General features: G+C 36.8%; 1 protein-coding gene across 1 annotated transcript in view; it reads left to right on the plus strand.

The window, feature by feature from the left end:
* The window catches only part of CR1L (complement component (3b/4b) receptor 1-like), a 68150-nt gene that overhangs the window by 45467 nt on the left and 7684 nt on the right, over positions 1–14999 (plus strand). Inside the window, 3 exon segments of the mRNA XM_010854268.1 lie at positions 13066–13211; positions 13213–13355; positions 13503–13600. Coding sequence (XP_010852570.1) covers positions 13066–13211; positions 13213–13355; positions 13503–13600 — 387 coding nt within the window.

The following is a 14999-nucleotide window of genomic DNA, read 5'->3' on the forward strand; positions in this document are numbered from 1 at the left end:
GGTCTTTTCAAATGAGCCAGTTATTTGCATCAGGTGGCCAAAGTATTGGAGCTTCAATTTCAGCTTCAGTCCTTTCAATGAATATTCAAGACTGATTTCCTTTAGGATGGCCTGCCTTGATCTCCTTACAGTCCAAGGGATTCTCAAGAGTCTTCTCCAACACCCTAATTCAAAAGCATAAATTTTTCAGTGCTCAGCCTTCTTTATGGTCCAACTCTCACATCCACACATGTCTACATGAAAAACCATAGCTTTGATTTTACAGACTGCTGTCGGCAAAGTAATGTCACTGCTTTTTAATACTCTATCTAAGTTTGTCATGATTTTTCTTCCAAGGAGCATGCATCTTTTAATTTCATGGCTGCAGTCACTGTTGGAGTGATTTTGGAGCCCAAGAAAATAAAGTCTGTCACTATTTCCATTGTTTTCCCATCTATTTGCCATGATGTAATGGGACCAGATGCCATGATCTTCGTTTTTTTTTTTTTTTTTATGAATTTTAATTGGAAGTTAATTTCTTTAAATATTGTGATAGTTTTTGCCATACATCAGCATGAATCAGTCATGGGTGCACATGTATCCCCCATTCTGAACCTGCCTCCCACGTCTTCCCCACCCCATCCCTCTGGGTTGCCCTAGAGCACCAGCTTTGTGTGCCCTGCTTCGTGCATTGAACTTGCACTGGTCATCTATTTTACATATGGTAACATACACGTTTCAATGCTATCCTCTCAAATCATACCACCCTTACCTTCTCCCACATAGTCCAAAAGTCTGTTCTTTACATCTTTGTCTCTTTTGCTACCTTGCATATAGGCTCATTGCTACTCTTATTCTAAATTTCATTAATATGCTTTAATATACTGTATTGGTGTTTCTCTTTCTGACTTCACTCCGCATAACAGGCTCCAGTTTCATCCACCTTATTAGAACTGACTCAAATGCATGTGCCGGGGACCAGCCCCGGCTGATCCAGGGTATTCGAAGGAGAGACGGCATAGGCGAGGATTTTTTTTTTTTAATAACTGAGTGATATTCCATTATGTCTATGTACCACAACTTCCTTATTCATTCATCTGCCAATGAACATCTAGGTTGCTTCCATGTCCTAGCTATTGCAAACAGTGCTGCAATGAATGTTGGGGTGCATGTGTCTCTTTCAATTCTGGTTTCCTCAGTGTTTACGCCAACAGTGGGATTGCTGGGTTGTACGGCAGTTCTACTTCCAGTTTTTTAAGGAATCTCCATATTGTTCTTCATAGTGGATGGATTAGTTTGCATTTCCACCAACAGTGTAAGAGGGTCCCCTTATTCCACAGCATCTCCAGGATTTATTGTTTATAGATTTTTTGATGGCAACCATTCTGAATTGTGTGAGATGGTACCTCATTGTGGTTTTGATTTGCATTTCTCTAATAATGAGTGATGCTGAGTATCTTTTCATGTGTTTATTATCCATATGTATCTCTTCTTTGGAGAAGTGTCTGTTTATTTCCTTGGCCCACTTTTTTTTAGGGTCATTTATTTTTCTGGTATTGAGCTGCTTGTATATTTTGGAGATTAATTCTTTGTCAGTTGTTTCATTTGCTATTATTTTCTCCCATTCTGAAGGCTGTCTTTTCACCTTTCTTAAAGTTTCCTTCATTGTTCAAAAGCTTTTTAGTTTAATTATGCCCCATTTGTTTATTTTGTTTTTTATTTCCATTATTCTGAATGGTGGCTCATAGAGGATCTTGCTGATATTTATATCAGGGAATGTTCTGCCTATGTTTTCCTCTAAGAATTTTATAGTTTCTGGTCTTACATTTAGATCTTTAATCCATTTTGAGTTTATTTTTTGTGTATGGTGTTAGAGAGTGTTCTAGTTTCATTCTTCTCAGGTGATTGACCACGTTTCCCAGCACCACTTGTTAAAGAGCTTGTCTTTTCTCCATTGTATATTTTTGCCTCCTTTTTCAAAGACAAGGTGCCCTTAGGTGCATGGATTTATCTCTGGGCTTTCTATTTTGTTCCATAGATCTAAATTTCTGGCTTTGTGCCAGTACCATACTGTCTTAATGACTGTAGCTTTGTAGTATAATCTGAAGTCAGAAAGGCTGATTCCTCCAGTTCCATTCTTCTTTTTCTAGATTGCTTTGGCTATTCGAGGTTTTTGTGTTTCCATACAAATTGTGAAATAATTTGTTCTAGTTCTTTGAAAAATATCCTTGTTAGCTTGGTAAGGATTGTGTTGAATCTATAGATTGTGTTGTACTCATTTTTCACTATATTGATACTTCCAATCCTTTAACATAGTATATTTCTAAATCTATCTGTGTCATCTATGATTTCTTTCATCACTGTTTTATACTTTTCTGTGTATTATTCTATATCCTGCAAAGTTACTATATTCATTGATTATCTCTAGTAGTTTTTACTTGGTATCTTTAGGGTTTTCTAAGTAGGGGATCATGTGAAATGGTGAGAGTTTTACTTCTTCTTTTCCAACTTGGATTCTTTTTATGTCTTTTTATTCTTTGATTGCTGCGGCTAGGAATTCCAAAACTATGTTGAATAGTAGTGGTAAGAGTGGGCATCCACGTCTTGTTCTTGATTTTAGAGGAAATGCTTTCAATTTTTTGCCATTGAGGATAATGTTTGCTGTGAGTTTGTCACACATGGCTTTTATTATGTTGAGGTATGTTCCTTCAAATTGCCAACATCCGTTGGATCAATGAAAAAGAAAGAGTTCCAGAAAAACATCTATTTCTGCTTTATTGACTATGCCAAAGCCTTTGTGTGGATCACAACAAACTGTGGAAAATTCTGAAAGAGGTGGGACCTGACCTGCCTCTTGAGAAATCTGCATGCAGGTCAGGAAGCGACAGTTAGAACTAGACATGGAGCAACAGATTAGTTCCAAATTGGGAAAGGAGTACATCAAGGCTGTATATTGTCACCCTGCTTATTTAACTTATGTGCAGAGTACATCATGAGAAACACTGGGCTGCAGGAAGCACAAGCTGGAATCAAGATTGCTGGGAGAAATATAAATAACCTCAGATATGCAGATGACACCACCCTTATGGAAGAAAGAGAAGAACTAAAAAGCCTCTTGATGAAAGTGAAAGAGGAGAGTGAAAAAGTTGGCTTAAAATTCAATATTCAGAAAACTAAGGTCATGGCATCTGGTCCCATCACTTCATGGCAAATAGATGGGGAAACAGTGGAAACAGTGAGATACTTTATTTTGGGGGGCTCCAAAATCACTGCAGATGGTGACTGCAGCCATGAAATTAAAAGATGTTTACTCCTTTGAAGAAAAGTTATGACCAACCTAGACAGCGTATTAGGAAGCAGAGACATTACTTTGCCAACAAAGGTCCGTCTAGTCAAGGCTATGGTTTTTCCGGTGGTCACATGTGGATGTGAAAGTTGGACTGTGAAGAAAGCTGAGCACCAAAGAATTGATGCTTTTGAACTGTGGTGTTGGAGAAGACTCTTGAGAGTCCCTTAGACAGCAAGAAGATCCAACCAGTCCATCCTAAAGGAAATCAGTCCTGAATATTCATTGGAAGGACTGATGCTGAAGCTATAACTCCAATACCTTGATGTGAAGAACTGACTTCTTGGAAAAGACCACAATGCTGGGAAAGATTGAAGATGGGAGGAGAAGGGGACGAAAGAGAATGAAATGGTTGGATGGCACCACCGACTCAATGGAAAAGAATTTGAATAAACTCCAAAAGTTGGTGATGGACAGAGAGGCCTGGCGTGGACAGAGAGGCTTGGCATAGACAGAGAGACGTGGAGTGGTGCAGTCCATTGGGTCACAAAGAGTCAGACATTACTGAGTGACTGAACTGAATTGAATTGATGTTTTTCTATGCCTGCTTTCTGGAGAGTTTTTGGTCATCAATGGGTGTTGAATTTTGTCATAGGCTTTCTCTGCATCTATTGAGATAATCATATGGTTTTTATCTTTCAGTTTGTTAATATGGTGTATCACAGTGATTTGGGAATATCGAAGAATGCTTGCATCCATGCATAAAATCTCACTTGGTCATGATGTATGATCTTTTTAATATATTGTTGGATTCTGTTTGCTAGAATTGTTGAGAATTGTTGCATTTTTGTTCACCAGTGATATTGGCCTGTAGTTTTCTTTTTTGGTAGCAACTTTGTTTGGTTTTGGTATTAGGGTGATGGTGGCCTCATAGAATGAGTTTGGGAGTTCACCTTCCTCTGCAATTTTCTGGAAGAGTTTGATTAGGATAAGTGTTAGCTCTTCATTGAATTTTTGGTAGTATTCAATTGTGAAGCCCTCTTGTCCTGGGCTTTTGTTTGTTGGAAGATTTTTGGTTACAGTTTTGATTTCTGTGCTTGCAGTGGGTTTGTTGAGATTTTCTATTTCTTCCTGGTTCAATTTTGAAAGGTTATACTTTTCTAAGAATTTGTCCATTTCTTCCAAGTTGTCCATTTTATTGGCATATAATTGCTTATAGTAGTTTCTTATGGGGAGAAGGAAATGACAACCCATTCCAGTATTATTGCCTAGAGAATCCCATGGATAGAGGAGCCTGGTGGGCTACCATCTATGGGGTTGCACAGAGTTTGACACGACTGAAGTGATTTAGCATCAGCAGCAGCAGCAGCAGCTGAGGTCTCTTATGGTCTTTTGTATTTCTGTGTTGTCTGTTGTAATTTCTCCATTTTCATTTCTAATTTTATTGATTTGGTTTTTCTCCCCTTTTTTCTTGAGTCTGGCTAATGGTTTGTCTATTTTATTTTATTTTTTTAAAATTTTATTTTATTTTTAAACTTTACATAATTGTATTAGTTTTGCCAAATATCAAAATGAATCCGCCACAGACATACATGTGTTCCCCATCCTGAACCCTCCTCCCTCCTCCCTCCCCACACCATCCCTCTGGGTCGTCCCAGTGCACCAGCCCCAAGCATCCAGTATCGCGCATCGAACCTGGACTGGCAACTCGTTTCTTACATGATATTCAACATGTTTCGATGTCATGTAGACATTGAAATCTTCCCACCCTCTCCCTCTCCCACAGAGTCCATAAGACTGTTCTATACATCAGTGTCTCTTTTGCTGTCTCGTACACCAGGTTATTGTTACCATCTTTCTAAATTCCATATATATGCGTTAGTATACTGTATTTATGTTTTTCCTTCTGGCTTACTTCACTCTGTATAATAGGCTCCAGTTTCATCCACATCATTAGAACTGATTCAACTGTATTCTTTTTAATGGCTGAGTAATACTCCATTGTGTATATGTACCACAGCTTTCTTATCCATTCATCTGCTGATGGACATCTAGGTTGCTTCCATGTCCTGGCTATTATAAACAGTGCTGCAATGAACATTGGGGTACACGTGTCTCTTTCCCTTCTGGTTTCCTCAGTGTGCATGCCCAGCAGTGGGATTGCTGGAGAAAGCCCAGAGATAAATCCATGCACATATGGACACCTTATCTTTGACAAAGGAGGCAAGAATATACAATGGATTAAAGATAATCTCTTTAACAAGTGGTGCTGGGAAATCTGGTCAACCACGTGTAAAAGAATGAAACTAGACCACTTTCTAACACCATACACAAAAATAAACTCAAAATGGATTAAAGATCTAAACGTAAGACCAGAAACTATAAAACTCCTAGAGGAGAACATAGGCAAAACACTCTCTGACATACATCACAGCAGGATCCTCTATGACCCACCTCCCAGAATATTGGAAATAAAAGCAAAAATAAACAAATGGGACCTAATTAACCTTAAAAGCTTCTGCACATCAAAGGAAACTATTAGCAAGGTGAAAAGACAGCCTTCAGAATGGGAGAAAATAATAGCAAATGAAGCAACTGACAAACAACTAATCTCAAAAATATACAAGCAACTCCTACAGCTCAACTCCAGAAAAATAAATGACCCAATCAAAAAATGGGCCAAAGATCTAAATAGACATTTCTCCAAAGAAGACATACAGATGGCTAACAAACACATGAAAAGATGCTCAACATCACTCATTATCAGAGAAATGCAAATCAAAACCACTATGAGGTACCATTTCACACCAGTCAGAATGGCTGCGATCCAAAAGTCTACAAATAATAAGTGCTGGAGAGGGTGTGGAGAAAAGGGAACCCTCTTACACTGTTGGTGGGAATGCAAACTAGTACAGCCACTATGGAGAACAGTGTGGAGATTCCTTAAAAAACTGGAAATAGAACTGTCTATTTCATTTATCTTCTCAAAGAACCAGCTTTCAGTTTTGTTGATTTTTATTATAGTCATCTTCATTTCTTTTTCATTTATTTCTGCTCTGATTTTTATGAGTTCTTTTCTTCTACTAACTTTGAACTTCTTCCGTTCTTTTTCTTGTTGATTTATGTGTAAAGTTAGGTTGTTTATTTGATGTTTCTCTTGTTTCTTGAGGTAAGCATGTATTGCTATGATCCTCCCTCTTGGCACTGTTTTTACTGAATCCGATAGGTTTTGGGTTGTTGTGTGTTCATTTTCATTCGTTTCTATGCATATTTTGATTTCCTTTTTGACTTATTCCATGATCTGCTTGTCATTCAGAAGCGTGTTGTTTAGCCTCTATATGTTTGTGTTTTTAATAGCCTTTTTTTCCCCCTGTAGTTGACATCTAATCTTACCATATTGTGATCAGAAAAGATGCTTGAAATGATTTCAATTTTTAAAAAAATTTACCAAGGCTAGATTTATGGCCCAGAATATGATCTATCCTGGAGAATGTTCCTTGTGCCCTTGAGAAAAAGGTGAAATCCATTTTTTTTAAGGGGGTGAAAAGCCTTGTAGATATCAATTAGGTCTAACTGGTCCATTGTATCATTTAAAAGCTCATGTTTCCTTGCTAATTTTCTGTTTGGTTGATCTATCCGTAGGTGTGAGTGGGATACTAAAGTCTCCCACTATTATTATGTTACTGTAATTTTCCCTTTCATACTTGTTAGAATTTGCATTACATATTGTGGTGCTCCTATGTTGGGTGCATATATCTTTATAATTGTTACATCTTCTTCTTGAATTGATCCTTTGATCATCACGTAGTGTCTTTCTTTGTCTCTTAACATGATCTTTATTTCAAAGTCTATTTTATCTGATAGGAGTATTGCTACCCCTGCTTTCTTTTGGTCTCATTTGCATGAAATATCTTTTTCCAGCCCCACACTTTCAGTCTGTATATGTACCTAGGTTTGAGGTGGGTCTCCTGTAGATGGCATATATAGGGGTCTTGTTTTTGTATGCATTCAGCCAGTCTTTTCATTTTGGTTGGAGCATTTAACCCATTTACATTTAAGGTAATTATTGATAAGTATGATCCCATTACCATTTACTTTGTTGCTTTGGGTTTGTTTTTATAAACCTTTAGTCTTTCCTGTCTAGAGAAGATCCTTTAGCATCTGTTGAAGAGCTGGTTTGGTGGTGCTGAATTCTCTCAACTTTTAGTTGTCTGTAAAGCTTCTGATTTCTCTTTCATATCTGAATGAGATCCTTGCTGGGTAGAGTAATCTTGGTTGTAAATTTTTCTCTTTCATCACTTTAAGTATGTCTTTCCATTCCTTTCTGGCCTGAACAGTTTCTATTGAAAGATAAGCTGTTATCCTTATGGGGATCCACTTGTGTGTTATTTGTTGCTTTTCAATTTCTGCTTTTAATATTTGCTCTTTGTGCTTAATTTTTGCTAGTTTGATTAATATGTTTCTTGGGGTGTTTTGCCTTGGTTTATCTATTTGAGACTCTCTGGGTTTCTTGGGTTTGGTTGGCTATTTCCCTCTCCATTTTAGGGAGAGGGAAATAGCCTCATATATTTATCTCATGCCCTTTCTTTTTGTTTTCTTCTTCTGGGACACCTATGATTTGAATGTTGGGGCACTTAACATTGTCCCAGAGGTCTCTGAGGTTGTCCTCATTTCTTTTAATTCTTTTTTTTTTTCTTTTTTTTTTCCCTCTCTGCTTCACTTATTTCCACCATTTTATCTTCCACATCACTTATCCTCTCTTCTGCTTCAGTTCTTCTACTTGGCTCCCTCCAGAGTGCTTTTAATCTCAGCTATTGCAGTATTCATTATTGATTGAATCTTCATAATTTCTTCCAGGTTCTTGTTAAACATTTCTTGCATCTTCTCAGTGCTTGTCTCTGGTCTGTTTATCTGTAACTCCATTTTGTTTTCAAGATTTTGGATCATCTTTACTACCACTATTCTGAATTCTTTTCAGGTAGACTTCCTATCTCCTGTTCTTTGGTTTGGTTTGTTGGATTTTTATCATGTTCCTTAACCTGCTGAATATTTCTCTGCCCTTTCACTTTGTTTAGATTGCTGTGTTTGTGGTACCCTTTCTGCAGTCTGGGAGTTCATGGTTAATCTTAATTGTGGAATCTGCTCCCTGTGGGTGGGGTTGGATCAGTGGTGTGTCAACACTTTCTGTTTGGAGGAGCTTGCATCTGTGTTCTAGTGGGTGGAGGTGGATCTCTTCTCTCTGGAGTGCAATGAAATGTCCAATGGTGAGTTTTGGGGTGTCTATGTGTTTGGGATGGTTTTAGGCAGCCTTTCTCTTAATGCTTGGGGTTGTGTTCCTGTTTTGCTGAAGAATTAACATGGTGTGTCTTGCACTGGAACTTGTTGGCTCTTGGGTGGAGCTTGGTTTCAGTGTAGGTATGGAGACTTTTGAGTGAGCTTTTGTCTATTAACATCCTCTGGAGTCAGGAGTTTTCTGATGTTCTAAAGTTCTGGAGTTAAGCCTTCTGTCTCTGGCTTTCTGGCTTTCAGTCTTTTTCTTATAGTAGCCTTAAGACCACTCCTTTTGAAAAGGTTGGGTTGCCTTTCTGGGTGCCTGGTGTCCTCCACCAGCGTTCAGAAGCTGTTTTGTGGAATTTGCTCAACATTCAAATGATCTTTTGATGAATTTTTGGGGAGAAAGTGGTCTCCCTGTCCTATTCCTCTGTCATCTTGGAACTGCTCCAGATCTTAGTTTTTTGAATGTTTAGTTTTATGCCAGCTTTTCCACTCTCCTCTTCACCTTTATCTCAAGGCTTTTCAGTTCCTCTTCACTTTCTGCTCTAAGGGTGGTTTCATCTGCATATCTGAGGTTATTGATATTTTCTTCTGGCAATCTTGATTCCAGCTTGTGTTTCACCCAGCCTGGCATTTCACATGATGTACTCTGCATTTAAGTTAAATAAGCAGTGTGACAGTATATAGCCTTGATGTACTACTTTCCTAATTTGGAACCATCCCATTGTTCCATGTCCAGTTCTACCTGTTGCTTCTTGACCTGCATACAGGTTTCTCAAGAGACAGGTAAAGTGGTCTGGTATTCCCACTTCTTGAAGAATTTTCCAGTTTGTTGTGATCCACACAGTCAAAGCCTTTAGTGTAGTCAAATTTAATAGGTTAAAATGAAAATTTTGTCTCACAGTTCAAAATCCAGAAGTTTAAAATCAACATGTCAGCAAGATTGATTCCTTTTCCTGGGAGGAAAAAAAAAAAAAAATTGTCCTATCCCTCTTTCCTACCTGTGGTGGTTGATGCAATCCTTGGCATTCCTTCACTTACAGATATCTTTCTCCACTATTTGCCTCCATTGCACATGCTTTCCTCTGTGTATGTCTACCCTTCTCTTCTCTTACAAGCTCACTTTAGATTGAAGATCCACTCTGTTAATCCAAGTTGATCTCATTTCAAGATTCTTTACTTAATTATATCTTCAAAGACTCTTTTTCCAAACAAATTCTCATTCACAAGTTCCATGGATTTGGACATGAAATATCTTTTTAGGGAGTTGCCATTCAAACCACTATGATTACTGAATATGACTAGATTTGTCTATCTCTATTATTTTGCCTTCTTGCTGAATTGACTCTTTTATCATAATGAAATGTCCCTCTTTACCTTTCATAATATTTCTTTCATTAAAATCTATTTTTTATAATATTAATATAGAAATATTGACCTTTCTTTTCTGATTTTGTATTACATATGTTTCAAATCTTTTACTTTCATCCATTCTTTGTCTTACATTTAAAATTTATCAGGGTATACCCTGGAAGTTCAGTGATTAGGACTGTTTATTCTCACTGCTGAGAGCCTGAGTTCAATCCCTGGTCAGGAAACTAAGTAAGAGCTTGCAAACTGCCCAGCATGGCCAAAATATAATTAAAAATAAAATAAAATTTATCTCTTGTAAACATCATATACTCAGATTTTTTTGTTTCATTCACTCTGAAAATCTTTGCCTTTAATTGAAATGCTTAGAATATTTCAAATTAATATAGTTACTTATATAGTAAAGTTTAAGTCTAGCATCTTGTTATTTATTTTTTGTTTAAGTTTTTCTTTTATTCTTCCTAACATTTTTAAATTAATAATTTTTATTACCCTATTTTTTCTCCTCAAGCAAATTTTGTTATTTTATTTATTTGTATATTTTATTTATTATCCTAGAGACTGCAATATAGATCCTTGATTTATTATAATTGAATTTATCTTAATTATAACCTATTATAATTATATAATCTATTATAAATAATGATTTTACCACATCCCAAACAATGCAAGGACCCATAGCAATCTTAACTCCATTTATGTCCTCCTGCCATTTCCTACTATTTTTTACATACATTTTGTATCTCATGAGACATTATAGTTGCTGCTTTTATAAAAGTGGTATTTATTTATATTTATCCACATGTTAACTCTGTTATACTTCTTCCATATTGCATTTCTATCACTTCTATGTGACACTATTTTCCTTCAGCCTAAAGAATAATTTTTAAGCATTTCTGTATTATAAGTCTTCTGGCAATAAAGGTTTTAAACATTATTCTAAGTATGATTCTTTGAAAGTTATCCTGTTTTCTGACTGCTTTTAAAATTGCTTCTGATATTTTACAATATTAATAATGCATCTAGGTAGGGATTTCTTTGTATTTGTTTTTTTGGGGTTTGTATTGTGTTTTGAATTTGTGGTTCGATGTCTTTCAACAGTTTTGGAAAAATCTCTATCATTATTTCTTCACATGTTGTTTATGCACTATTATCTCTCTCCCTTCATTGTGGGATACCTTATTTTTCTATCTTAAACATGTGCTTATCCTTATTCCTGTATTCTACAAGACTGTTACTCTCCTGTCTGTATTCAGGTTTCTTTTGTTGCCCTGTGTTCTTGATGTTTTCTTCTATTCTAATTTCCAATGATTAAATTTTCAACTGTATCTAAACTGCCACTAATCTTATCCAAATTCAGAATTTCAGTTAACTGCATTTTATAATTGTAGAACTTTTATTAGGTTCTTTCAAAATTTGCCCTGTCACTTCAATTGTTTTTAATTTTTACCAAAAATTTCCATTTTGTGTATTTTATCCTTTATTAGTAATAATGATATAGTTTTATAAAATCTGATAACAAAAATTCCAATATCTGGAGTACTAATGGGTCACTTTCTATTGTCAGTGATTGTGCTAGGTTTTGTTCTTGTTATTTTACTTGTTCAAGTACCTGGATACCTTTAATTGTGTATCAGGAATGATATTTGCAAGCTTTTCTGTAGAAATAAATTCAAGGTTTTGGATGACTAATTTTCTTCCAGAGAGGGATTTTATTGTTGCTGTTGTTCCTGCCAGGTACCTGGGGACCCTAGCAATCTGACTTTAATTCAATTTCAAAAAGTAATTTTTCTGGGCCACCAGCGCCTGAAGAATAATTCCAATAATCTTGAGTCACAGAGCCTGGTTTTTTAAAGTCTCAGTACATATCAAGAGATATTAATAAAATTTCTAATTTGAAGGCCCTGAACTGCAATTTTTGTCCTTTGACTCAAAGAGAAAGTGAAAGTCGCTCAGTTGTGTCTGACTCTTTGGGACCCCATGGACTATACAGTCCAGGAAATTCTCTAGGCCAGAATACTGGAGTGGGTAGTCTTTCCTTTCTCTAGGGGATCATCCCAACCCAGGGATTAAGCCCAGGTCTCCCACATTGCAGGCGGGTTCTTTACCAGCTAAGCCACAAGGGAAGCTCATGAATACTGGAGTGGGTAGCCTATCCCTTCTCCAGCAGATCTTTCTGACCCAGGAATGGAACTGAGGTCTCCCATATTGCAGGTGGATTCTTTACCAACTGAGCTTTCAGGGAAGCCCTGATATCAGGAAAGCCTTTGACTCAATAAGCCTATCAAATGCCCCCTCCTGAATCAACTAATTTTCCCAAGGGAAAAGCAGCTCAAATGCTAGATTCTTTCCTGGATTTTTATCTTCTATGAGACCATAGTCCCTCATTTGTTAGCACCCTGATACATATTTTATATTTTTACATCATTTCTAGTTTTTCTCCAGAGGTAATTGGGAAATGGGTGGAGAGATAATTAATGTCAATTATTGAAAGTACCAGAAGCAAAGACTTCCTTAAGAATTTTCATTTTTAATTTTGTTTTAGAAATTTGGTTGATGTTATTTACTCCAGTTATATAGTGTTAGAAAAATACAACTTTTTCCATGTCCTATCATGTGTTATGTCCTACTTTTACATTTAAAACTGTGTCTGACATTTCTTGTAGGCTACTCTGTGGTCACTTTTACAGGCATACACTATTATGAAATCAAACTTAGGCTTGATAAAATGAATTGGTAAGTTTTATCATTTGTATCTTGTGAAACATTCAAAATTACATTTAGAAGTATATACTACATGAAACTATGATATAACTATTTTGTGAATTTTTTTTTCTATTTTTACAATTTCTTGGTCTATACTATCTTTCTATATCTACTTTAGTGAATATTAGTAATTTATATTTCTATTTACATCATTTAGATTTTCAAAATATTCAGCATAGTCTACAGCTTCATAAATCTTCTCATGCTTACCCAAATATACTCAAATTGTATTTAGGCATGACCATGTAAATTAAAACTTTGTAAAAGCTTATCTAGGTTAGCAAAGATTCAAATCTAATAATAAAGGTAAAATAAAGATAGTTGCCATTTAGTGACTCATTTGATTTCTCTCAATAGTCATTTTAATTCACTGCTTTCCATTTCCCTAGGCATTCTTTGTGGGCCACTCCCAGGCATTACCAATGGAGATTTCAATAGTGCCAACAGGGAATATTTTAAGTATGAAACAGTGGTGACCTACCACTGCAATCTTGGAGAGAGAAGGCAAAAGCTGACTGACCTCATGGGTGAACGAACTGTCAATATATTGCAACAGCGAAGACAATCAAGTGGGCATCTGGAGCAGACCTCCCCTTCAGTGCATTATATCTAATAAATGCACACCTCTAATCATTGAAAATTTAATAAAGATGTCTGAGAACAATGGACATGAGTCTGAGTGAACTCTGGGAGTTGGTGATGGACAGGGAGGCCTGGTGTGCTGCGATTCATGAGGTTGCAGAGTCGGACACGACTGAGCGACTGAACTAAACTGAACTGAGAACAAAAGTTGTTTTTTTTTTTTTTTTTAATATGAAATCATGAGTTTTATGTGTCAATCTGGCTTTACCATGAAAGGACTCTCCATTGTTCATTTCCAGGCCCAAAATATGTGGGATTTGGAGCTGCTCAGTTGCTCCAGGGGTGAGTCTGACTGAGGCCATGAAGGTGCCTACAAATGACACGAGTTGTAGGAGGCTAAGGAGATTTGTTTTTGTCCCGGGGGGGAAGATGTGTAATGAGCAGTGTGTAAGAGTACATTTTATTGGGAGGAAACATGAAATAAAGCAGGTATGTGCATATGTGTACATGTTCAAACTCAGAAGCAAAGATAAATCAGGGCAAAGAATGCACAATCTCCTTGCGATTTTTATAAACAAATTTTCTGCACATATCACCACTGATACTCTCTATAATCTTTCAGTTACTTCTTCTTTTAAGTTAAAATAATATTTTTTAAAAAATGCATTAGTTACTCTTGAGTACTGTAAGTGCTAGTACATAATGAGTCCTCTTGTTAAGCACCATTATGTAGTCTAAGTGAAGTGAAAGTGAAAGCTGCTTGGTTGTGTCCAACTCTTTGCGACCCCATGGACTATACAGTCCAGGGAATTCTCTAGGCCAGAATACTGAAGTGGGTAGCCTTTCCTTTCTCCAGGGGATCTTCCCAACCCAGGGATCAAACTCAGGTCTCCTGCATTGCAGGTGGATTCTTTACCAACTGAGTCACAAGTGAAGCCCAAGAATACTGGAGTGGGTAGTCTATCCTTTTCCAGCGGATCTTCCAGACCCCGGGATGGAACTGGAGTCTCCTGCATTGCAGGCAGATTCTTTACCAACTGAGCTATCAGGTCAGCCCTTGCACTTAATTCTTAAAATAAAGGCATGAGGTAATTAATATTCTTTTCATGTTTTACAGAGAAACTGAGTCTTAGACAGGTTAGATAACTGTTCAAGATTATTAAGATAGCAACTATGGGGCTGACTGTGGTTCAGATCATGAATTCCTTATTGCCAAATTCAGACTTAAATTGAAGAAAGTAGGGAAAACCACTAGACCATTCAGGTATGACCTAAATCAAATCCCTTAGGACTATACAGTGGAAGTGAGAAATAGATTTAAGGGACTAGATCTGATAGACAGAGTACCTGATGAACTATGGACAGAGGTTCATGACATTGTACAGGAGACAGGTCTCAAGACCACCCCCAAGAAAAAGAAATGCAAAAAAGCAAAATTGCTGTCTGAGGAAGCCTTACAAATAGCTTTGAAAAGAAGAGAAGCCAAAAGCAAAGGAGAAAAGGAAAGATATACCCATTTGAATGCAGAGTTCCAAAGAATAGAAAGGAGAGATAAGAAAGCCTTCCTCAGTGATCAGTGAAAAGAAATAGAGGAAAATAATAGAATGGGAAAGACTAGAGATCTCTTCAAGAAAATTAGAGATATCAAGGGAACATTTCATGCAAAGATGGGCTCAATAAAGGACAGAAATGGCATGGGCCTAACAGAAGCAGAAGATATTAAGAAGAGGTGGCAAAAATA

The sequence above is a fragment of the Bison bison genome, unplaced genomic scaffold, assembly GCF_000754665.1.
Source record: "Bison bison bison isolate TAMUID 2011002044 unplaced genomic scaffold, Bison_UMD1.0 scf7180017864338, whole genome shotgun sequence".
Taxonomy (NCBI): Eukaryota; Metazoa; Chordata; class Mammalia; order Artiodactyla; family Bovidae; genus Bison; species Bison bison.